The sequence below is a fragment of the Zophobas morio genome, unplaced genomic scaffold (genome assembly GCF_036711695.1).
Source record: "Zophobas morio isolate AGI-343-1 ecotype UQ-CSIRO unplaced genomic scaffold, CSIRO_AGI_Zmor_V1 ptg000008l, whole genome shotgun sequence".
Classification (NCBI taxonomy): Eukaryota; Metazoa; Arthropoda; class Insecta; order Coleoptera; family Tenebrionidae; genus Zophobas; species Zophobas morio.
Genome location: NW_026972113.1, coordinates 2,412,372 through 2,438,506, shown reverse-complemented (window position 1 = coordinate 2,438,506; position 26,135 = coordinate 2,412,372). Strand labels below are relative to the sequence as shown.

The 26,135-nt window shown below is 33.5% G+C and overlaps 1 protein-coding gene and 1 long non-coding RNA gene across 2 annotated transcripts in view; one reads left to right on the top strand and one right to left on the bottom strand.

The window, feature by feature from the left end:
• The window catches only part of LOC135125014 (uncharacterized protein), a 226,340-nt gene that overhangs the window by 1,649 nt on the left and 198,556 nt on the right, over positions 1 to 26,135 (bottom strand). The window contains exon 2 of the mRNA XM_064050290.1: positions 61 to 268. Coding sequence (XP_063906360.1) covers positions 61 to 268 — 208 coding nt within the window. The remainder of the gene's footprint in view (positions 1 to 60; positions 269 to 26,135) is intronic.
• Positions 14,420 to 15,401, top strand: LOC135124740 (uncharacterized). The gene is made up of 2 exons (XR_010279825.1): positions 14,420 to 14,627; positions 14,680 to 15,401. It is a non-coding gene; the product is annotated as an uncharacterized LOC135124740 (long non-coding RNA).

Sequence of the window (26,135 nt, the reverse complement as noted above, 5' to 3'; positions counted from 1 at the left end):
GGAGCAAGACAACGACACAATAATAATGATAATAATGGTGAAAGAGGGTGAAGTGCTCACCTGCATCTTGTAGGCTCGTTTCCAGGCCAAAATTTGCTGCGCCTGGGACCTCGTCTTCTGCCGAAGATCCCTGACCAATTTCCGGGCCTCTTCCAGACTGTCGATATCCGAGCTGGCCATTGCCGGGGCTTCCGGCGTCCTGTCCGGCGCTTCCTTTTTGGGTCGCTCGATGCTCGGAGCGGCACTTCCAGACCCCAAACTTCCGGACCTAAAAACGCCAACAAAACAAATGAAACTGCGAACAAGTGAGAGTGTGATACGGTTTGGACGGAGCGCGGTTGGGTGGTGGACGGTGTATTTCGAAACTGGATTTTATTATTTGGAGATGGTTAGATTAATGTGTGAGTTATTTGTTTCAGAGTGCGATTTGTAACTAATTGAATGTCAGGCGCTTGGTTTCAAACCGTTGGGAACTTTTCGCAAGAAGATGTATTATTTGAGGTTTCACCAAAGTTGAAACAGAATTAAATAGAATGTGGTCGTTAACTTTGCGCTGACCTTTGTTATGCAATGGCGTGTGACATTTTCTGATTTATGCAAATCAGTTTTGGAAATTGCAACGACTAATGAAAGCTGCACTAACTACATGCAACTGTAAAAGTGGCGTAATTTGCGCCATAACTTATGCGATTAAAATTGCGAAAGCGGAAACTGTTGGAAAAACTGAAAAAATATGCGTTTTTACTGTTATAAACGATGGAGGAGTTCAGAAAAGCGGATAAATTCAGGCGAATCCGACCTTCCGGGATCATCACAATTTTTTTCTTCGACTTTTTCGACTCCATAAGAATGTTGTTTTGAAAGTTTTACAATGGAATTCGGGTGGAGAGGGAGCAAATATGGAGTGGGTTACGAAAATAGTGTCACAAAAATAAAACTGACCACTTTATAAACCAACCGCTTTTAAATATTCCACGAAATATATTCTATACAGATTTAAACTCAAACATACCTGTTAATACCACTGATCGCAAAAAAGTCGTCTAGTCAGCCTTGGAATTAATTTTTCAAAAAACTGTCGCGGCAGAACTGTTGTTTCCGTTAAAGCTATCTGTCAATCTGACATTTGTATTATCAGTATAATAATAATGATAATTAAAACTGCAATATTTCAATGTGGATTTTGGAAAAATGGGATAAGTTATCGAAGAAAAGAGGCCGAAACTAACTTCTGGGGGTCGAAATTTATAAAAAAATGTGCTGAACCCAAAAACATAACCTGTTTATGCTCCCACGATACTCAAAAACCTGGTTTCTAATTTCTTGTAAAGAAATAAATACTTTGCAGTTAAACTCCGCCCCCTTGGTTCTCGACTAATAAAAGAAAATCATCACAATTGAGACGGGGTGGGTGGGCGGGCTCATATTTTGCCTTTTTGTTTTAATATGTGTAGACTTCTTTTGACAACAAGAAACTTAAAACAGGTTTAAAATCCACAATTCCTTGCAAAAAGGTACCATCTTAACCATATTTTAAGTTTCTTGTTGTGAAAAGATGGCTATGTATGTTAAGAAGAAAAAGGCAAAATATAAACCCCGCCCACCCACCCTGCCTCAATTCTGATGATTTTTTTTATTCGTCGTAAGCCGAGAGGCGGAGCTTAACTGTAAAATCCTTTTTTCTCTACGAGAAATAATAAAACATGTTTTTGAGTATCGTATTGTTCAAAGAATACTATGTATATTAAGAAAAAATTAAAGTCAAAGATTAAGCCCCACTCATACTAGCCCTGATCTAAATAGTATAATAGTAATGAAGTTTTCATTCGTTGACCGATCTAGGGGCGGAGTCTAATTGAAAAATCCATATTTCTCTACAAAATTTACCATTTTTAAGCGTGTTTTAAGTTTCTAAGAATAAAAAAAAATCATCACAATGGAGATGGGGTGGGTGGGCGGGGTTTATATATTGCCTTATTTTCTTAATCTATTAAGTTTCTTGTTGTGAAAAGATGGCAATGTGTAGTAAGAAAAAAAAGGAAAAATATAAACCCCGCCCACCCACCCTATCTCAATTCTGATGTTTTTTTTTATTCGTTGTGAGCCAAGGGGGCGGAGCTTAACTGCAAAATTCTTATTTCTCTTCGAGAAATTAAAAACATCGTGTTATTCAAAGAATACTCTGTATATTAAGAAAAAATTAAAGCCAAATATTAAACCCCACCCATACCAGCCCTGATCTAAATAGTAATGAAGTTTTCATTCGTTGACCGATCTAGGGGCGGAGTCTAATTGAAAAATCCATATTTCTTTACAAAAATTTCCCATTTTTTAACCTGTTTTAAGTTTCTAAAAATAAAAAAAAATCATCACAATGGCGATGGGGTAGGAGGGCGGAGTTTATATATTGCCTTATTTTCTTAATCTAATAAGTTTCTTTTAAGTTTCTTGTTGTGAAAAGATGGCAATGTGTAGTAAGAACGAAAGGAAAAATATAAGCCCCGCCCACCCGCCCTATCTCAATTCTGATGATTTTTTTATTCGTCGTGAGCCAAGGGGGCGGAGCTTAACTGCAAAATTCTTATTTCTCTACGAGAAATTAAAAACATCGTGTTATTCAAAGAATACTCTGTATATTAAGAAAAAATTAAAGCCAATGATTACGCCCCACCCATATAGCCCTGATCTAAATAGTAATGAAGTTTTCATTCGTTGACGGACCGAGAGGAGGAGCCTAATTGAAAAATCCATATTTCTCTACAAAAATTTACCATTTTTAAACGTGTCTTAAGTTTATAAGAAAAAAAAAATCATTACAATGGAGATGGAGTGGGTGGGCGGGGTTTATATTTTGTTTTTTTTTTTCTTAATCTACATAACATTCTTTGAACAACACAATACTCAAAAACATGTTTTTTTTTTGTAAATAAATAAAGATTTTGAAGTTAAGCTCTACCCCCTTGGTTCTCTGCGATTAAAAAAAATCATCACAATTGAGATAGGGCGGGTGGGCGGGCTTATATTTTGCTTTTTTGTTGTAATATGTGTAGACTTCTCTTCATAACAAGAAACTTAAAACATGTTTAAAATGGAAAATTTGTATAAGTAGATATATTTTTGCAAAATATATAACAATAGTGTGTTTGAATATATATATATATATATTTTAAATAAAAAAAAAAATGGCAACATTTCAATGGGCGATTCTGGAAAAATGCTATGTTATCTTATTAAATGGGGCCGAAACTTGGTTCTGGAGGTCGAAATTTATAAAAAAATGTCTTTGGTTAAATTTCGAAAATCGTCAACAATTGGCCGAAATTTTCTAAAGCGGAAAATTTTCCGGTTGAACACATTGTAAAAAGTTCCCCAAAAAATCTGAAGTAGATTTGGTCGTGCTGAAACCAAAAAATAAGCCGTTTATGTTTCCGGTGTAAGATTAAAAAATATTCGGGTTCAAAATATATTTTTTTTTAATTCAAAAAAATAAAAAGACTCCAGTAGGCGATTCTGGAAAAATGAGAGGAACTATCGAGGAAATGAGGCAGAAACGAACTTCTAGAGGTCGAGATCTATAAGAAAATGTTTTTCGTTAAATTTCGAAAATTGTCGAAAATTGGTCGAAATTTTTGGTTTTGGAAAAATTGCTAAAAAATTTCCAAAAAATTCTGAAATGTCGATTTCGCCGTGCTGATTCCAAAAACATAACGTGTTTAAGCTCCCGGTGGAAGATGTAATTAAAAATATTTGGTCTGAAATTAACCTATACCTATAGGTACATATATTTTTTTAATCCAAAAAATACACTATTTCAGTGGATGATTCTGTAGAAATGAGGACGAATCTAACTTCTGGAGGTCGAAAGATATAAAAAATGTCTTTAATTAAATTTTGAAAATATTTAAAAATTGGCCAAAATTTTTAGACTGAAAAATATATATTTCAGTGTGGATTTTGGAAAAATGGGATGAGTCATCGAAGAAATGAGGCCGAAACGAACTTCTGGGGGTCGAAATCTATAACAAAATGTCTTTCGTAAATTTCGAAAACTGTTGAAAATTTGCCGAAATTTTTATAGTTTGAAAAATTTCCAAAAATATACCATTTTAACCATGTTTTAACTAAATTTCTTGTTATGAAGAGATGGCTATTAAGAAAAAAAAGGCAAAATATAAGCCCCGCCCACCCACCCTATCTCAATTCTGATGATGTTTTTTATTCGGGTGGAGCTTAATTGTAAAATCCTTATTTTTCTACGAGAAATTACCATGTGAAATATGTTCTTAAGCGATCGTGTTGTACAAAAAAACTAAATGTATTAATTAAAAAAGAGAACCAAAAGAGAACCCATCTCATTCATGGTGAATTTTTCATTCGTTGTCAGACCAAGGGGCGGAGCGTAAAATTGCAAAATCGATATCTTCCTATACAAATTTACCATTTTAAACATATTTTTGTTTTAAGTGTCTAAGAATAAAAAAATCATTACAATTGAGATGGGGTGGGTGGGCGGGGTTTATATTTTGCCTCTTTTCCTTAATATACATAGTAATCTTTACACAACACGATACTCAAAAATCTGTTTTTAATTTCTTGTAAAGAAATAAATATTTTGCAGTTAAGCTCCGCCCCCTTGGTTCTCGGCGAATAAAAAAATAATAATCACAATTGAGAGAGGGCGGGTGGGCGGGCTTACATTCTTCCTTTGTATTTGAATATGTGTAGACTTCTTTCCGATATTATGGGGCGGAGCCTAATTGCAAAATCCATATTCCCTTATACAAATTTTTGATTTTGAACATGTTTTAAGCTTCTTGTGGTGAAAAGATGACTATGTAAAAAAAAGGTAAAATATATAACAACAGTGTGTTTGAAGATATATATTTTTTAAATAAAAAAAATTGCAAAATTTCAATGGCGATTCTGGAAAAATGCTATAAGTTATCTAAGAAATGAGGCCGAAACTAAATTCTGGAGGTCGAAATATACCAGAAAATGTCTTTGGTTAAATTTCGAAAATCGTCAAAAATTGGACGAAATTTTCTAGATCGAAAAATTTTCCGGTTGAACAAATTGTAAAAAATTCCCAAAAAAATCTAAAATATAGATTTCGTCGTGTGAAACCAAAAGATAGCCCGTTTATGTTTCCTGTGCAAGATTAAAAATTATTCGGTTTGAAAATATGTATATATATATATTTTAATAAAAAAAAAAAATGGAAAGATTCTAGTAGGCAATTCTGGAAAAATGAGGGAGCTATCGAAGAAATTAGGCAGAAAATAACTTCTGGGGGTTGAAATCTATAAGAAAATGTCTTTGGTTAAATTTTGAAAATTGTCGAAAATTGAAATTTTTGGTTTTGGAAAAATTGCTAAAAAAATTCTAAGATGTAGATTTCGCCGTGCCGATTCCAAAAATATAGCGTGTTTATACTCCCGGTGGAATATTTAATTAAAAATATTTGGTCTGAAAATAACCTATATACATATTTTTTTTTTAATCCAAACAAATACATATTTCATTTCATTGGGTGATTCTGTAGAAATGAGGACGAATTTAACTTCTGGAGGTTGAAAGATATAAAAAATGTCTCTAATTAAATTTTGAAAATTTTTAAAAATTGTCCGAAATTTTTAGACTGAAAAATTGCCAAAAAATTCTGAGATATAGATTTCGTTGTACTGAAACCAAAAGATGGCCCGTTTATGTTTCCGGTGTAAGATTAAAAAATATTCGGTTTCAAAATATATTTTTTTTACGTCGAGATTTATAAGAAAATGTTTTTCGTTAAATTTTGAAAATTGACGAAAACTGGCCGAAATTTTTAGATTGAAAAATTTTGCTCTCCAAAAAAATTGCTAAAAAATTTCCAAAAAATTCTGAAATGTAGATTTCGCCGTGCTGATTCCAAAAATATAGCGTGTTTATGCTCCCGGTGGAAGATTTAATAAAAAATATTTGGTCTGAAAATAACCTATACCTATAGGCTATAGGTACATATAATTTTTTAATCCAAAAAAATACATTATTTCAGTTGGTGATTCTGTAGAAATGAGGACGAATCTAACTTCTGGAGGTCGCAAGATATAAAAAATGTCTTTAATTGAATTTAGAATTTTTTTTAAAATTGGCTGAAATTTTAGATTGAAAAATTTTGCTTTTGAAAAAGTTGCAAAAAAAATCCCAAAAAATTTTGAGATAAAGATTTCGTCGTATTGAATCCAATAACATAACCTGATCAGTGATTATGCTCCTGGTGCAAAATTTAACAACAGCGTGTTTGAAAATATATTTTTTAAATCGAAAAAATTGCAACATTTCAATGGCCAATTCTGGAAAAATGCTATAAGCCATGAAGAAATTAAGCTGAAACTAACTTTTGGAGGTCGAAATCTATAAAAAAATGTCTTTATTTAAATTTCAAAAATTGTCGAAAACTGTCCGAAATTTTCATAGATCGAAAAATTTGCCTTTTGGAAAAATTCCCAAAAAATTTTAAAATATAAATTTCGTCGTGATAAAACCAAAACAGCCCGTTTATGTTTCCGGTGTAAAGTTTTTAAATCCAAAAAAATTGCCATTTTGAGTAGGCGATTCTGGAAAAATGCTATTAACTATCGAAGAAATGAGCCTAAACTAACTTCTAGAGGTCGAAATTTATAAGAAAATGTCTGGTTAAATTTCGAAAATTGTCCAAAATTTACCGAAATTCCTATAGCTTGGAAAACTTTTCTGTTGAAAAATTTCCAAAAAATTCAGGGAAATAGTTTTCGTTGTGCTAATTCCAAAAATAGGATCCTTATGCTACTGGTGCAAGATTTTAAATTCATTTGGTTTGAAAATACATACTTTTTTTAAATCCAAAAAACTGCAAAATTTTATTGGGGTATTCTGGAAAAAATGGTAGGAGCTATTGAAGAAATGAGGCCGAAACTAACTTCAGGAGGTCGTAATTTATAGAAAATGTCTTTGGTAAAATTTCGGAAATTGTCGAAAACTGTCCGAAATTTTCATAGATCGAAAAATTTGCCTTTTGAAAAAATTCCCAAAAATTTTTAAAATATAAATTTCGTCGTGCTAAAACCAAAACAGCCCGTTTATGTTTCCGGTGTAAAGTTTAAAAATATTTCGTTTAAAAATATATTTTTTTAAATCCAAAAAAATTGCCATTTTGAGTGGGCGATTCTGAAAAAATGCTATTAACTATCGAAGAAATGAGGCCAAACTAACTTCTAGAGGTCGAAATTTATAAGAAAATGTCTTTGCTTAAATTTAAAAAATTGTCAAAAATTGGCCAAAAATTTTTGAAAAATTTTGCTTTTGTAAAAGTTCCCAAAAAATTCCCAAAAAAACCTGAGAAATAAATTTCGTCGAGCTGATTCCAAAAACATCACCCGTTTATGCTCCTGGTGCAAGAGTTAAAAGTATTTGGTTTGAAACCATTTTTTTTTTAAATCCAAAAAACTGCAAAATTTTAATGGGCTATTCTGGAAAAATGGTAGGATCTATTGAAGAAATGAGGCCGAAACTAACTTCAGGAGGTCGTAATTTATAGAAAATGACTCGTTAAATTTAGAAAATTTTCAAAAAATAGCTGAAATTTTCATTTTTGTTTTGAATGCAAAAATTCTATTCTGGAAAAATGGTAGTAGCTTTAAGAAAATATCCGGTTAAATTTCGAAAATTATAATGGATGCCAAAGAGTATATTATTTTATCAAATTTAAATATCGAATCTAATTGGTCAATGCGCTGACGAAATGGCGCGAAAACCAACACTTTAAAAAAAAAAAAACTGGTAAATAGAAACATAGTGCGCGAATTTGCTAAAAAGCACCGTCACTTACTGAAGCCCAGCTCCTACATCAAATCCTTTGACGTCCCATAAGACAAGCGTCGGAAATAAAATACCCACTTCCTGAAAATTGGCGATAAATTTTTAACACTCGTACTTCCCGTAGATTTCTTGTGTTCTATTACGACTTTATGACGGCGCTGGCTGTGGAATAAATAATAAAAGTATAACTCCTAGGCGCTTTATGTTTGGCTCCGCCCGGATTTGGCCACAGCGTTCAAAAGCAAAATATTGAATAATTGAAAAGCTTTTGCCATTTTCGTGCGCATCTGCCGTCAAAGGCCATCGTCATTCCACAATTTTCTCAAGCAGCCTCTCATGAAAATTAAGCGCAAAAATTCCTTCATTTCCATGAAAGCACCAGCTTCGCAGCTGGTAATTAATCAAAGATTTTTCTCGGCAACATGTAGCTTTTGCTTTTGTTGGCTGGAGATCCGCCGAAGAAACTCAATCGGGCGGTAAGTCCGTCATTACCGACTACCCGCTTATTATACTTAATTACAAAATTACTAGTTAGTTAAGTACATAAGAAAACACTCTCTTCGAATTGGCGAAAAAGTTCTATTGAAAGTAGGTACGAACACGAGTATCTACTTCGCAACAAAGGAAGCAATTAAGGTCAATCTCGTTCCTACAAGCTGAGAATTGTTTTAGTTAATTCGTCGGTTTATTCAGGAGGGTGCTGACGCAATGAGAAATTTAAAATTTAGCTTTGGTTTTTATTTTTGCACGGAATTGAGGTAAAGACTTGCATCACTTGATCTAGACAACGTCTGAGAAAGGACATGTGGGTGGTGTGGGAGATTGAGTTTATTTTTTATTAACTTTGCAATGTTTCTGTTAACACCACTTCTATATTTGTCGTTAATCCTTACATAAGAAACATCTTGTTGGCAATCAGCAAGTGAGTTATTGTATGAGTGCTGGTTCTAAGAACCACGTTCTTTTATGGACTTGACTTTCCTTTTTTTTATAAGGAAAAGTAGCAGCACAAAATATATATTTGGGTTTATTAGAAATAAAACCGCCCTGAATAAACAAGAATATCGCAGACGAGAACATTTATTATTTATAAAGTTGTTTCACCGGTAATGCGTCAGTTAATTAAAAGTTATTTGGTTTTGTTGAACCGTATAATAATTTTTGTTAATTAATCATAAACCAGATATAAATTAAAATAAATATGAAAAAATTAGTCGTGGAATTGGAAACTTTTAAGGTGGTGTGAGACCGGGGGCACGCCGGTCCGCTATTATTCATTAGGAGTGTGAATGAACTCCGCGCCACCCAAACCGAGTCACAAATGCAGATATTGACATATCCCTTGATGCTTAAAAGCCGATATTCCGCCTCCGGCGATCTCATTTTATCAAAAGCGGATAAACCGTAACACGAAAATACAATTTTATTTGAAATCAAATCAATATTTTCATTTATGTAAACACCCAGTGGAATATTTCATTTCATCTGTAATGGAGATATGGATTCTACACAACGTATAGAACCGTCGAGGGAAATAAACAACGGGGAAAGAACATAAACTAAACAGACAGAAAAATTGCAAACAAGAATTGTAGCCGTATACGTTGGTGCCTAGGAGTCGAGAGACGTCTGGTATTTTATTTCTGCAAACAAGATTGTAGGGCTGATACAGCCACTCCTGGCTTTGGTCATTTAAAAATGCGAAAAGAGGAGATAGAAGATAGGACGGTGCAGACTCGACTCAGAAATCATTAATAATAAATTACTGAAAACACGCCACTTTTCCAAAAAAAAGCAGACATCTAGCCTGTAGTGCTGCAATCTGTATAATTAATTCGAATGCATTAGTAATTATCCTTGCGTTCACTTATTACATAATTTTACTCTATTTGCGGCCGAATGTCTGGGGACTGGCGGAGAATCGATGCCTTTAATTAGTCAATAGTAGTATTTTTTAACACAATCGAACGTCTGTGTTATTACTTGACAGAATAATTTGCTGCTTTATTTTTATTTTACGTAATTTTCCTAGAACGTGAAAAAGTAGGTCCGGTTACCGTCTGTGTGGTCGGTCGTGTGCCGGTTAATTTATATATAGACAGTTACGTTGTAATGAGTCATTTTATGAATATTTAAATATAGAACTAATCCAGTTATCGTTATAAATTAGAGGTTTTTTCACTTGTAGTTTATGAATCTGTGTTGAGTTTACCCTAGGCATCCAGGTTTTTGTAAAAAAATGTAATATAATGGTGTTTTTGTGTTTTTTAATTCGAGAGAGTCTTGAGGAGATTTATTAATAAAACTTAGTCATACTCTACAAAAATTCTCTTTAGAAATTATCTAGAAGAAATTAATGAAGTAATTATCTTGTTATTCAAAGAAAACCATATATGCCGAGAAAAAAGTAAAAACTAAGCCCCACCCACCCACCCCAATCTCAGTCGTGATAAATTTTTCATTCGTCGTCAGACCGAGGGGCGAAGCTTAATTGTAAAATCGACACTCTACAAAAATTTGCCATTTTAAGCACCTTGTCGTAAACAAAAGACTACGTATATTCAGAAAAAAAAAACAAAATATAAGCCCCACCCACCCTCAATCGTGATGTTTTTTTATTCGTCGTGAGCCGGAGGTGCGGAGCTTAGTTGCAAAATACTTGTTTCTTTACAAGAAATTACCATGTGAAATATGGGTGGGTGCTAAGATAACACTGATTTTGGCAAATGAGACACCCTCTAAGAAAAGAGAGGGCGGGTGGGCGGGGCTAGTACTTGCTAAGATAAAATTGATTTTGACAAATGACATTTCCTCTAAAAAAAGAGAGGGTGGAGCGGAGCTTAATTGTAAAATCAATATTTCTCTACAAAAGTTTGCCATTTTTAACATATTTTAAGTGTTTTGTCGTGAATAGAAGACTACGTATATTCAGAAAAAAAGCCAAAATATAAGCCCCGCCCACCCACCCGCTCTCAGTTGTGATAAATTTTTCCTTCGTTGTCAGACTGAGGGGCGAAGCTTAATTGTAAAATTTACTCCACCTACAAAAATTTGCCATTTTAAGCACCTTGTCGTAAACAGAAGACCACGTATATTCAGAAAAAAAAAACAAAATATAAGCCGCACCCACCCGCCCTATCTCAATCGTGATGTTTTTTTATTCGTCGTGAGCCGGAGGGGCGGAGCTTAGTTGCAAAATACTTGTTTCTCTACCAGAAATTATCATGTGAAACATGGGTGGGTGGGCGGGGCTAGTACCTGCTAACATAAAACTGATTTTGGCAGATGACGTATCTTCCAAGAAAAAAGAGGTTGGGTGGGCGGGGCTAGTATTTGCTAAGATAAAACTGATTTTGACAAATGACACTCCCTCTAAGAAAAGAGAGGGTGGGTGGGTGGGGCGGAATTTAATTGTAAAATCAATATTTCTCTACAAAAGTTTGCTATTTTAACATGTTTTAGTGTTTTGTCGTGAATAGATGACTATGTATATTCAGAAAAAAAGCCAAAATATAAGCCCCGCCCACCCACCCCCTTTCAGTTGTGATGACTTGATATCAGTTGTGGTATATTTATTAGTCGGGAGCCCAGGGGCGGAGCTTAATTTCTAAATCCTTATTTTTCGAAAAGGACGAAAAAGGACGAAAAGGTCGAAAAGGACAAAAAGGACGAAAAAGGACGAATAGGACGAATAACGACGAAAGAGGACGTGAGCTAAAGGGCGGAGTTTAGTGCAAAATCCTCATTTCTCTACAAGAAAATACCATATAAAATTCGTCACAATTGGGACTGGGGCGGGTGGGTGGGGCTTAATCTTCGTTTTTTTTAGTATATGAAGTTTTCGTTCAACAATAAGATAGTTAAACATGTTTTCAGTTTCTTGTTGGGAAAAACAGACTTCGTACATTAAGAAAAAATGCACAAAATATAAGCCCCGCCCACCCACCCTTTCTCGATTGTGACGAATGTTTTCTGCATCGTAAGCTGAAGGGCGGAGTTTAGTTGCAAAATCTTCATTTCTCTACAAGAAGTTACCATAGCAAATTCATCACAATTGGGACTCGGGCGGATGGATGGGGCTTAATTTTCGTTGTTTTTTAATATATGGAGTTTTCTTTCAACAACAAGATAGTTAAACATGTTTTCAGTTTCTTGTTAGGAAAAGAAGACTTCGTATATTAAGAAAACATGGACAAAATATAAGCCCCGCCCACCCACCCCTTTTCAAATGTGATGAATATTTTATTCATCGTCAGCTAAAGGACGGAGTTTTGTTGTAAAATCTTCATTTCTCTACAAGAAAATACCATATAAAATTCATCACAATTTTTGGGGTTTAATCTTTGTTTTTTTAATATATGCAGTTTTCCTTCAACAATAAGATAGTTAAACATGTTTTCGGTTTCTTGTTGGGAAAAACAGACTTCGTACATTAAGAAAAAATGGACAAAATATAAGCCCCGCCCACCCACCCCTTCTCGATTGTGACGAATATTTTCTGCATCGTGAGCTAAAAGGCGGAGTTTAGTTGCAAAATCCTCATTTCTCTACAAGAAATTACCATAGGCAATTCATCACAATTGGGACTCGGGCGGACGGATGGGGCTGAATTTTCGTTGTTTTTTAATATATGGAGTTTTCTTTCAACAACAAGATGGTTAAACATGTTTTCAGTTTCTTGTTAGGAAAAGAAGATTTCGTTTATTAAGAAAACATGGACAAAATATAAAACCCGCCCACCCACCCCTTCTCAATTGTGATAAATATTTTATTCATTGTCAGCTAAAGGGCGAAGTTTTGTGTAAAATCCTCATTTCTCTACAAGAAATTACCATATGAAATTCATCACAATTGTGACTGGGGCGGGTGGGTGGGGCTTAAACTTCGTTTTTTTTTAATGTATGGAGTTTTCTTTCAACGACAAGATAGTTAAACATGTTTTTAGTTTCTTGTTGGAAAAAGAAGACTTCGTATATTACGAAAGAATGGACAAAATATAAGCTATTAAGAAAAAAAAGGCACAATATATACCACCCCCACCCCCCTATCTCAATTCTGATCATTTTTTTATTCGGCGTGAACCGAGGGGCGGAGCGTAATTGTAAAATCCTTATTTTTCTACGAGAAATTACCATGTGAAATATGCTCTAAAAAAATTGCAATATTTGAAGTGGGGGGAAAATTGTCAAAAAATGACGGGAATTTTCAGATTTTGAAAATGCGAAAAATTGCAATATTTCAATAAGCGATTCTGGAAAAATGGTAATAGCTATTGAAGAAATGAGGCCGAAATCAACTTATGGAGGCCGAAAAAATATTTTTGATTGTTGAAAATTGGCCGAATTTTTTCATTTTGAAAAATTTTGCTTTTGAAAAAGTTGCCAAAAAATTCCTGCAAAAATCTAGAATATATATTTCGTCGTGCTGATTCCTAAAACTTAGCCTATTTGTGCAAGATTTAAAAACATTCGGTTTGAAAATAAGTATGTATGTATATTTTTTTTTATCCAAAAAATTACAATATTTCAGTGGCGTTTGAGAAAAAGCTGTAGGAACTACGGAAGGAATGAGCCCGAAAATAACTTCTGGAGGTCGTAATTTATAGAAAATGTCTTTCGTTAAGTTTAGAAAATTTTCAAAAATTAGCCGAAATTTTCATGTTTGTTTTGAATGCAAAAATTACAATATTTTAGTCAACGATTCTGGAAAAACGGTAAGAGCTTTAAGAAAATATCCGGTTAAATTTGGAAAATTATAATGGTAATAGATATTGAAGAAATGAGGCCGAAATCAACTTCTGGAGGTCGAAAAAATATTTTTGATTGTTGAAAATTGGCCGAATTTTTTCATTTTGAAAAATTTTGCTTTTGAAAAAGTTGCCAAAAAATTCCTGCAAAAATCTAGAATATATATTTCGTCGTGCTGATTCCTAAAACTTAGCCTATTTGTGCAAGATTTAAAAACATTCGGTTTGAAAATAAGTATGTATGTATATTTTTTTTTATCCAAAAAATTACAATATTTCAGTGGCGTTTGAGAAAAAGCTGTAGGAACTACGGAAGGAATGAGCCCGAAAATAACTTCTGGAGGTCGTAATTTATAGAAAATGTCTTTCGTTAAGTTTAGAAAATTTTCAAAAATTAGCCGAAATTTTCATGTTTGTTTTGAATGCAAAAATTACAATATTTTAGTCAACGATTCTGGAAAAACGGTAAGAGCTTTAAGAAAATATCCGGTTAAATTTGGAAAATTATAATGGTAATAGATATTGAAGAAATGAGGCCGAAATCAACTTCTGGAGGTCGAAAAAATATTTTTGATTGTTGAAAATTGGCCGAATTTTTTCATTTAGAAAAATTTTTGCTTTTGAAAAAGTTGCCAAAAAATTCCTGCAAAAACCTAGAATATATATTTCGTCGTGCTGATTCCTAAAATTGTAATGGATGTATATACAGCGTCATTATAAAATATTGTAGTCGAAGAAGGCCATGATTTTGGTGACATTTTGTGCCGCCTTTTTCAGTTTTGTGGAAAGGATTACACTAATATTGGAATTTTTATTTTTAGCGCCACATTAGTTGACATTAGCGGCTGCACTGTTTCAACGCTTCATCAAATTCTGTCAGATGTCAATAATTTTTTCGTTTGTACTGGTACGTTTTCCCTCACTTTGTGCGTTAATTGACTTGTCTTGTTTTCATTTTTGCTGTCTTCCCCTTTGTTAGAACTTTAATAAGTGTCTCAAAAAACAGTTTTTATCAAAACTACAGATCATTGTGGAATAATCTCAGGTAATGAACAGAGAGGAATAACTATGGTCAGTGTTACAAATGATTTTTTTAGTTCTTTGGCGCAATCATCATGCCTATTACCGTAATGGGGTGTTAAATGAGGATGGGGATGGAGTGTACTCTGTGGAGGCGTCTAAAAACGAGTATCTAGTGAAATGTTCTGTTGTCATTGATGAAGAATCTTTGAAGACGCTATATGGCGAATTATGGCCAGATTTAACGACACTGGTAGCATTTCTAAGTGAAAACCGACGGGGAGACCTCAAGTTAGTGAAGACGTTGTTGAAGATTTAAGGATGAGAATGGAACAGAGTCCGAATAAAGCTTTGTCAAAAATCTTTACTGTCCGGAGTACCATACAGCCCATGTCAGAAAATCGTAAAAGAGAAGTTACATATGCATCCATACAAGATTTTGTTGGTTCAGGAGCTGCAACCAGCTGATTTTCCTTGCCGCGTTGGGTATTGTAGTTGGTTTCAAGCTGATATGGACGATAACGGGATTTTCGATTTGTCGTTCTTTTCTGATGAAGCCTGGTTTCATCTGTTAGGCTATTATGTCAACTGACAGAACTTCAGAATTTGGTGTATAGAAAATACTCACACTTTTGAAGAAACACCATCACACGCAATGAAGGTCGGTGTGTGGTTAGCTGTTTCCAGATGACGATTCATAGGCCTGATACTTTTTCAAGTAAATGAATGTGATCAATAAACAAAATTAGATGTAGAAAGTGTATGTAGGTACTGCAATAAAGTTTTTTATTTTCAGTAACTTTCATTTTTCTTTCGGTGTTAGTTGCATTCTCTTAATTTAAAACTTACTTCAACTTACTGTTTAGTAATAATTGTAATTATTAGGAAAATTAAAAATCTTTATTAAACATTCTGTTGTTTCAAGAGATCTCATAATCATCTACAGAACTCTTAACACTATGCTCCTGAAATTTTATTGGTTTTTTCATCTTTTTTGTTATAGAAATTTTGAAAAATCTTGATATTAGGATGGCCATGTGGGCGTGTTTTGGGTAGAACCTCTTTGACATTCCTGTTATGCAGATCTGGCATGTTTCAGATATCTAGAAACTGCAAAGCTGAAGGTAATGTTTGGACATAGCAGTTTTCACCTATTGTAGGGATGAAGATCAAGGCTTTCAGTTGTGTTTTTTCAAGAGAAAAGCACCAGTCACAAACCATGTCTGCACCAATATTTTGACGATTCCTTACAATTTACAAACAGAACTTTCGCGGGATCACAACTTTGGCAAAATTATTTACTGCAAAAACTCATTGGGTACTCATAGTGTTCGTTAACTGTGATAAGACTTGCTCTGCTATTGTCCATTACGTGATTTTTCACAATTTTTACCTTCAGGGTACCTATAAAAATGTAATTTTTTAAATAATTACCGTGTTCATTGGTTTCGACAAACTTAACCTCACTTTTTGGATTTCATTATTTGAAAAATTATTGCTTCTTTGCAAAACAGACCAGATGATTTATTCTGTTCAACGCCAATCGACTTTCCAAGGTGTAATTCATGACAAAGCCCTTAAACGTTTTTCTGACAATTTACAATTTTTGAAACTGAAATGTATTGCAGTGGCGTTCACAAATGCTCGATAACACTGCAACCCTTAATGCTCTGGCCTGGCGTCTTTTCGTGTCTATTTAAAATGAAATTAAATCGCAAACCTGGCATATCAATTTTTGACACATTTGATAGATTTGTTTCGACGTTCGTGACATTTCAAAAGAGTTGAAATCATTTTGGTGATTAGCGGCACGAGAAAAATTTCAATTGTTTTTCATAGGTGAGTTGACTACAATATTTTATAATGACCCTGTATTATGGATGCCAAAGATAAAAATTCAAAGCGGATTCATAAGCCACAAGTACAGGAGTATATTAAGAAAACATGGACAAAATATAAACCCCGCCCACCCACCCGTTCTCGATTGTGATGAATATTTTATTCATCGTGAGCTAAAGGGCGGAGTTTAGTTGCAAAATCCTCATTTCTCTACAAGAAATTACCATAGGAAATTCATCACAATTGGGACTCGGGCGGATGGTTGGGGCTTAATTTTCGTTGTTTTTTAATATATGGAGTTTTCTTTCAACGACAAGATAGTTAAACATGTTTTTAGTTTCTTGTTGGAAAAAGAAGACTTCATATATTACGAAAGAATGGACAAAATATAAGCTATTAAGAAAAAAAAGGCAAAATATATACCCCGCCCACCCCCCTATCTTAATTCTGATCATTTTTTTATTCGGCGTGAACTGAAGGGCGGAGCTTAATTGTAAAATACTTATTTTTCTACGAGAAATTACCATGTGAAATATGTTCTTAAGCGATCGTGTTATACAAAAAAAATAAATGTACTAATTAAAAAAGAGAACCAAAAGAGAAGCTCCACCCATCCGTTTCCATCTCAATCGTGGTGAATTTTTCATTCGTTGTTAGACCGAGGGGCGGAGCGTTATTCCAAAATGGATATTTTCCTATATAAATTTACCATTTTAAACATATTTTTGTTTTGAGTTTCGAGGAATAAAAAAATCATCACAATTGTGATGGAGTGGGTGGGTGGGGTGGGGTTTATATTTGGTCTCTTTTCCTTAATATACGTATTGTTTGCACAACACTGTTTTTAATTTCTTGTAAAGAAATAAATATTTTGCAGTTAAGCTCCACCCCCTTGGTTCTCGGCGAATAAAAAAAACATCACAATTGAGACAGGGCGGGTGGGCGGGCTTACATTCTGTCTTTTTGTTTGAATATGTGTAGACTTCTTTTCACAACGAGAAGCTTAAAACATGTTAGAAAATGTCTTTGATTAAATTTAGAAAATCGTCAAAAATTGTCCGAAATTTTCTAGATCGAAAAAATTTCTTGTTGAACAAATTGTAAAAAAAATCCCAAAAAAATCCAAAATATAGATTTGGCCGTGCTGAAACCAAAAGATAGCATGTTTATGTTTCCGGTGCAAGATTAAAAAATATTCGGTTTGAAAATATATATATTTTTTTATCCAAAAAAATTGGAAAGATCCTAGTAGGCGATTCTGGAAAATGAGGCAGCTATCGAGGAAATGAGGCAGAAACTAACTTCTGGGGGTTGAAATCTATAAGAACATATCTTTAGTTAAATTTCGAAAACTGTCGAAAATTGGTTGAAATTTTTATATGTAACTGGAAGAATTTGATTTTGAACAAAAATGCTAAAAAATTTCCAAAAAATTCTGAGATATAGATTTCGCCGTGCCGATTCCAAAAATCTAGCATGTCTATCCTCCCGGTGGAAGATTTAACTAAAGATATTTGGTCGGAAAGTAACCTATATACATATATTTTTTTTTAATCCAAAAAAATACACTATTTCAGTGGGTGATTCTGTAAAAATGAAAACTTCTGGAGGCCGAAAGATAGAAAAAATGTTTCGAACATTTTTTTAAAATGGCCGAAATTTTTTGGATGAAAAATTTTGCTTTTGAAAAAGTTGCCAAAAAATTACCAAAAAATTCTGAAATATGGATTTCATCGTGCTGAAACCAAAACATAACCACAAGAAATTCCCATGTGAAACATGTTTAAGGTATCATTCTGTTGAAAGAAAACTGTATATATTAGAAAAAAAACGCCAAAAATTAGACTCCTTCCACCCCTACAGATATCAGTTGTGGTGTTTTTTTATTCGTCGGGAGCCAGGGGTGGAGCTTAATTTCTAAATCCTTATTTTTCTATAAGGACGAAAAAGGACGAAAACGGACGACAAAGGACGAAAAAGGACGGAAAGGACGGAAAAAGACGAAAAGTCCTATCTGTGCAAGTGCTGATTTTGGCAAATAACATATCCTCTGAGAAAATAGGGGGCGGGTGGGTGGGGCTAGTACTTGGTAAGATAAGACTGATTTTGGCAAATCGTATATCCTCTGAGAAAATAAGGGCGGGTGGGCGGGGCTAGTACTTGGTAAGATAAGACTGATTTTGGCAGATGACATATCCCCTGGGAAAGTAGAGGGCGGGTGGGCGGGCGTAGTATTTGTTAAGATAAAACTCATTTTGCCCCTATTAATCTTGTAAAAACTTGTGAAATTTAAAGGTGTTAAATTGCGAATTTCCATAGTAACAAGTTAAATTTCTAAATCTACCCGAAATGTGCAAAATATGATGAGTTTTTACTTGTGAAGTTTATAATATTTGAATTTATAGTTATAAATTCCAGAAAAATAGGATGGCAATTTTTAATCGGAACAAAGCACGAGATCGCGTGGCGAAAGTGGAATACACGGTTTCTGGTTAAAGTTGACGTTTTTTCTTTATTGGCCTAAATGGATTTTTAATTGTAAACTTCATGGGGTGACGTGAATGGAATGGATCAAAAGCTGATTGTTTTGCAAAGACAGGGTATAGAATATAATATGGGGCAATTTTTTTTTTTATAAAGTGGATTTCAGTGATATTTATTTAATACAAAGTCTAAACAACAATTTAAAATATAGTGGAAATTTTAGAGAATTGTGGTCGGTTTGATTGTCCATTTTTGGCGCCATCTGTTGTGTGGGGTAATGTCAGCCACTCCTTGGGCAAGAAATAAATACAGTAGCTACAAAGAGATAATTTTCAAAGCCGCTAGAAGCGCCAATGTAGGCTCGTGCTATAACATATCTTAACGAGTATAACGAGACCTGCCTGCTGACATACCGCTGCAATATTTTCACCTGTCGTACCTTTTCCAATCCATAGGTTAACGCCGCCCCGTAATTGCCCTTTTTGCATAAACCCGCCCTCGAAACATCCCTCTCGACCGAATTCTTCTCCTAATTGATTTACTTTCTAAATTCCACCCCGGATCTCCGTACTGCGAACGTGTTAGAATTTTATAATTGCTTCGCTTTTTACCCAGGTAGAAAGTTGCGGAGCGCGGCGAGATTATAGTGGAGTTTTTTCTCAAAGAGCAAGAGCCTTTCAATATACGACCTTGCATTATTACGACAAGGCCGCTACTTTGAAGCGAGCGCTATCATAAATTGGTTTATATGAAACGGTTTTTTCATTTTGCAGACGGTTGTATTTCACCTCATGTTTTGAGAGTACAATATCGGCGTCAGAAGTGGGATGCGATTTATGCGCGACTCGTGGAAATTTAATTAAACTGAATATTCATCTGATGAAGTAATGCTTCGAATGGCTGAATTTATTATAATGGGGCCTTTTGAGGCGACCCGCGGGGGAGGAGTGTTATTTTATGCAAAAGTTACTCGACTACACACCGGTAGTTGGAGCTATCTTTGCTTAGATTATGAAGTCTGCAGTTTCGCAAAAAGTTCGCGCCAAGTGCACCAAACGAATCAATAGAGCCCTCCGGCGTGTCCTTGTAATCAGCCTCGTCACTGGAGGCGGCGAATTCTATCTTGGCTAAAACTGGACACTAAATTAATTCCATTATTGAAAAGCAATTACTGGCAATACGGGCATCAAAGAAAGCGAACTATGCATCGTTTTGTCTACGTTAATTAATATGGGCTAAAATTATAGCAAGCTATATATAGCTTAGGATTTCATTTCTATCGATAATTGTAGATATTTTGAAATCTTGGTGTGGTATGTTTGAATAATGTTGTTTGTGTTAGGAATAGCAATGTCAATGAGAATGGCTTCGTTTGTGTGTTTTTTGATAAGTATGATGTCTGGTCTGTTAGCTGTAATGTTTAAGGGGACTCGCTAGACGAGGTATAACATTTTTTTGGTTTTTTGTATGAAAAAATGATATTAATATAGATGTATCATACATCAAACTTCAGCTTTTTTCATATTCTAGAGCGCAGAGACCAGTTCAATCAACTAAAAAAATATGGCTGAGAAATATCGTAAAAAAAGCACCATTGTATGTTTTCTTTTCAAGTTTTTTGAGTCATAACCATCATAGGATCGCTTGAAAATTCGCACATGGATAAAACATCACTTTTTACAGGGCGCAGAGTCATTAAATGTTTGTTAGTGGTACAATTTGTTTAAATAATAATGTGTCTATACGCAATGAGATCCTTTCATAAAACCGAATTAAAACTGGGGAACTATAATATTTTTACTGCACTCAGGATCCTGAATTCAATACACATGATTACTAAAAATTCATTGTAATATTATTGTTAATATATCTTTTACTTTGTTAATTAATAAAACTAATAAACATATTTATAATAATAATAAAAAATATATAAAATACAGCTTTTGTTTAACACGTATAAGTAGCTAAGTGTATCGACTACTTATCCCAGAAAGGAGGTGTTGTAAAAAAGCCCTACGTCCAGTAACTTCTCCCTTCATTGTTTATTCGAAAAAAGTGCTCGTATATGTTTTCATTTGCCGAGAGATCATTTTCAAAATATATTTATAATAAAAATATGCAAATCTTGGTGATGAAAAATGTACTCCTAATAAATTATTAAAGTACATAAAAAAATAAAAACAAATTTTATTTATTTTTAAAAAATCTCTCGTACTGTCTAAACTCTTTAGACCGATTTTTTTGGTGTTCCTATTTCTCCATTTCTCAATTTTTCAATGTTTCAGTTTGGGATTTTTTCACTGTTTCGATTCTTTAATTTTCCTTCCATTTTTAGGTTTTTCAATATTTCAGCTTTGGAATTTTGCAATTTTTCGTTTCTTCAATTTTTCAAATTTTTGATATTGTTTTCTCGGTTTTTAAATTTTTCGATATTTTAACTTTTCAGTTTTTAAAGTTTCAGGTTTTTAGATTTCTCACTATCTCGACTTTTCGATTTTTCAGTTCCATGATTTTTCAATTTGTAGAATTTTTAAATTTTAGATTTTTTGTTTTCTTTAATGTTTTGAGTTCTCGATCATTCGATTTTCTGAGTTTTCGGGCTTAGATTTTTTTGTTGTTCAATTCTTGGATTTTTAAAATTTTTGTTTTTTAAATTTTCCTATTTATCAACTTATTGGGATTTCAATGTTTTGATTTTTTTATTGTTCAATTTCTCGATTTTTTGAATTTATAGTTTTTGATACGATTTTTTTTTTAATTTTCAGTTTTTCAATTTATTAACTTTACGATACTTCAGATTTGCTCGATTTCGATTTCTCAATTTTCCGACATACTACTGTTGGGATTTTTCAATTTATCGATTCTTCGATTTCTCGATTCTTCATATTTTCGGTTTCTCGAATTTCTTCATTTTTCGATTTCTCAATTTTCCGATGTTTCAGTTTTACGATTTTTTAATTTTTTTATTTTTCAGTTTTCAATTTGACGTTTCTAAATTTTTCGATTTCTCAATTTTTCGTTTAACTGATTTTTTGATTTTCCCATTTCCCTATTTCTCGATTTTTCAATTCTTTCTTCAATCGTGATTTTTCAATTTTTCGATTTCTGAATTTTTCAATGTTTCAGTTTTGGATTTTTTCACTTTTCCGATTCTTCAATTTCCTTTCCATTTTTCAGTTTTTCAAGATTTCAGTTTTGAATTTTTTCACTTTTTCGATTTTTCAATTTTCCTTCCATTTTTCAGTTTTTCAGTATTTCAGTTCTGGGATTTTGCAATGTTTCGGTTCTTCAATTTTTCCATTTTTTGATGTTTCGATTTCTCGGTTTTTCAATTTTTCGATAGGTATTTTAATTTTTCAATTTTTAAGTTCTAGATTTTTCGTTGATTTTTTGGTTTTCCTTGATGTTCTGATTTGTCGATTATTCGATTTTTCAAGTTCTCGGTTTAGATTTTTTGATTTTCCAATTCATCGATTTTTAAGTTGTTTAATTTTAGATCGTTCAATTTCTCGATTTTTAGATTTTTCAATTTTTCGGTTTCCGATTTTTTTTCATTTATAATGTTTCAATTTTTCAATTATTAACTTTTCGATTTTTCAATTTTGGTCTAATTTGATTTCTTAATTTTTTGATTTTTTGACTCCTCCACTGTTGATGTTTTGATTTCTCAATGTTTCAGTTTTTGAACATTCCGATGTTTCGATTTTTCGACTTTTTGGCTTTTCGAGTGTTCAATTTTTTGATTTTTGAATTTTAGATTCTTGTTTTTTTGATTTTTTTGGTGTTTCGATTTCCCAATTCTTCAATTTTTCGATTTTTTAATTTTTCAATTTTTCGAATTTTTAAATTTTTGATTTTTCTTTTCTTTTATTTCTCAATTTTTCGATTTTTTAAATTTTACATTTTTCGATTTTACTATTTTTTGATGCTTGGATTTCTCAATTTTTCAAGTTTTCAATACTCAATTTTTCAGGATTTGAATATTGAGAACTTGATATGAAAATTATTGTTGGTCAGTATCGAATGCATACAAGTCATGATATGTGGTGTTTTAACTCCTCTAAAGTCGATCTAAAGTACTGTGTTATTTGACCTAGTTGTTTTCTAATGTTATTAATTTTATAATTTAACCGTGTTTCCCAATGAGGGGTGGAGGGTATATGATTATATATTATTATATTATTATTATTAATAATATTATTAATGGGCTCGAGAAAACCTTTCTTTGATCAGCTGCCATAATTGTCAGTCGCACTCTTCTGTTGCAAGCATCCAGCGTTTGATATTTAAAAAAGGTGAAGGAGAAGACCCTTCTCTTTGAAGCGACACGAGGCGCAGGTGTGCTTCAAATAAAACCTATCTGCAATAAAAATGAGACCACGACGATGCAGACTTCAAATTGTGATTGTCATAATGGCCGTTGCAGACATAAAATTCACTCACAAAGAAATATGATACCATGAGGAGAAGCTTGACGCTAAGTGTAGTTTATATTCACGCAATTTCAGCCACATATGGTTTATGTTTCGTAATTGTCTGTGGGTTTGATGGTATTTTGTGCGGTTATAAACTGTAAGCAATAAACAATGTTGGTTAAAATAACGTTTTTTAAGGGTTCGCTGCGGACCTTGGTTTTTAGAGGAATAACGAACGATTAGCTGAGCTAATTGGGTAATTTAAACGTGTCTTACACTAATTTATGGGTGTAATGGAAACTTAATGAAGTTAACTGGCGTATGCGCTTTTCAGTTACAATGGTATTGATGTTTTAGTGTGTTACAAAGCCATCAATTTCACAAGCTTGCAGCAGTGATGCAATAAATTGTGGTAATCTGGAACCCGTAATGAGCCGTTCCATAAAAGCAAAATCGATTAATTTATTTAGTTATCCCCTCCAAAGCACTCGTGACGTCGTCTCAAATTATTATTACATATGCGTCCAGGGATGCAGTTTTCTTTCTGCTTTAGTAACATATTTTACATGTTTTTATTTTTCAGAGGTGCTTATGCAGGATCTTTCAAACAGACATCAACGTCGGCGTGAAAATTTTATGACTCAGTTGGTAGTTTCCAGTAGGGAAATGTTTTATGACGTACGCCACATACAATAAAACGTTTGTATAAATTTGACTTGTGAAGCTGATATTTCTTTTAAAATCGTCTCTAAAAAACAACCTTATTCCAGATGTTTGGATTTTATTTTGGTCGTCAACGCCCATGTAGCTCGAAATTATGGAAGAACGACATAAAAGAGAAACAAATCCAGTTTTTCAAAAAAATATAAAATTTGATTTCGCAAAATTTTATTTATTTTATGATGACACCTACAAGTAAAACAATACCAGCCGCAGTATAAAAAAATGTTGCAAAATAATTGTTATAAAATTCAAGACGGATTCATAAACCACGAGTACAGGAGCAGATTATTTGATAAAATTTAAATAAACTTTACTCTGCAAAATGATGAGGTGACGAAATCAAAATGTTCGTGGGAATAATTAGACAAATTTGGGTTAGTATTGTATCATTTGCACGATATTCTTAAATTATGTATATATAAATTTTGAAAACAATCAGTTCAGTAGTTTAGGAGATTATATAATTATATGTCTCATTGAAATCGACATAGACCGACGACAGACAGACCTAAACGCGAGACCCACCTCTTTCGAACTTTTGGGGTCATAAAAAATCCAGAAAACATGAAAGTAGCGATTCATCGGATGGTTTAAATGTTCCTGGTGCAACTCAAATTTCATGTTGGTAATACTTGCTAACCAAAATACAAAAAACCAAAAAAATATTGTTTAAATTTTTGACGTATGCTGTGAATTACCTAACTTTTGTCTTGAGTTTAAACCCCAAAACAAAAATCACTGAAGTTATTCAGGGACTTTATAAGCTGGATTTGAAGACAGAAATCTAGTTCTAGGTTAAATACTGGGTAATTGTGATTTTTGCTTCCCGAGCGTAAGACAAACTCATTCAAATCAAATATGTATTTTGCAATTACGCTCCGCCTCTCGGTCTAACAACGAATGAAAAATTTATCACAATTGAGATCGGGGCGGGTGGGCGGGGCTTATTCTTCCTTTTTTTTAATATCTAGAGTTTTCTTTCAACAACAGGATAGCTAAACATGTTTTCGGTTTCTTATTGAAAAAAAAGAAGACTTCGTATATTAAGAAACAATGGACAAAATATAAGCCCCGCCCACTCACCCTTTCTCATTTGTGACGAATATTTTATTCATCGTCAGCTGAAGGGCGGAGTTTTGTTGCAAAATCCTCTTTTCTCTACACGAAATTACCATTTGAAATTCATCACAATTGGGACTGGGGCGGGTGGGCGGGGCCTAATCTTCGTTTTTCTGTTTAATATATGGAGTTTTCTTTCATCAACAAGATAGCTAAACATGTTTTCGGTTTCTTATTGAAAAAAAGAAGACTTCCTATATTAAGAAAAAATGGACAAAATATAAGCCCCACCCACCCACCCTTTCTCAATTGTGATGAATATATTATTCATCGTCAGCTGAAGGGCGGAGTTTTGTTGCAAAATCCTCAATTCTCTACACGAAATTACCATATGAAATTCATCACAATTGAGACTGGGGCGGGTGGGCGGGGCTTAATCTTCGTGTTTTTTTTTAATATATGGAGTTTTCTTTCAACAACAAGATAGCTAAACATGTTTTCGCTTTCTTATTGGAAAAAGATGACTGCGTATATTAAGAAACAATGGACAAAATATAAGCCCCGCCCACTCACCCTTTCTCATTTGTGACGAATATTTTATTCATCGTCAGCTGAAGGGCGGAGTTTTGTTGCAAAATCCTCAATTCTCTACACGAAATTACCATATAAAATTCTTCACAATTGAGACTGGGGCGGGTGGGCGGGGCTTAATCTTGTTTTTTTTTTTTAATATATGGAGTTTTCTTTCAACAACAAGATAGCTAAACATGTTTTCGCTTTCTTATTAGAAAAAGAAGACTTCGTATATTAAGAAACAATGGACAAAATATAAGCCCCGCCCACCCACCCCTTCTCGATTGTGGTGAATGTTTTATTCATCGTCAGCTGAAGGGCGGAGTTTTGTTGCAAAATCCTCATTTCTCTACAGGAAATTACCATATGAAATTCATCACAATTGGGACTGGGGCGGGTGGGCGGGGCTTAATCTTCGATTTTTTGTTAATATATGGAGT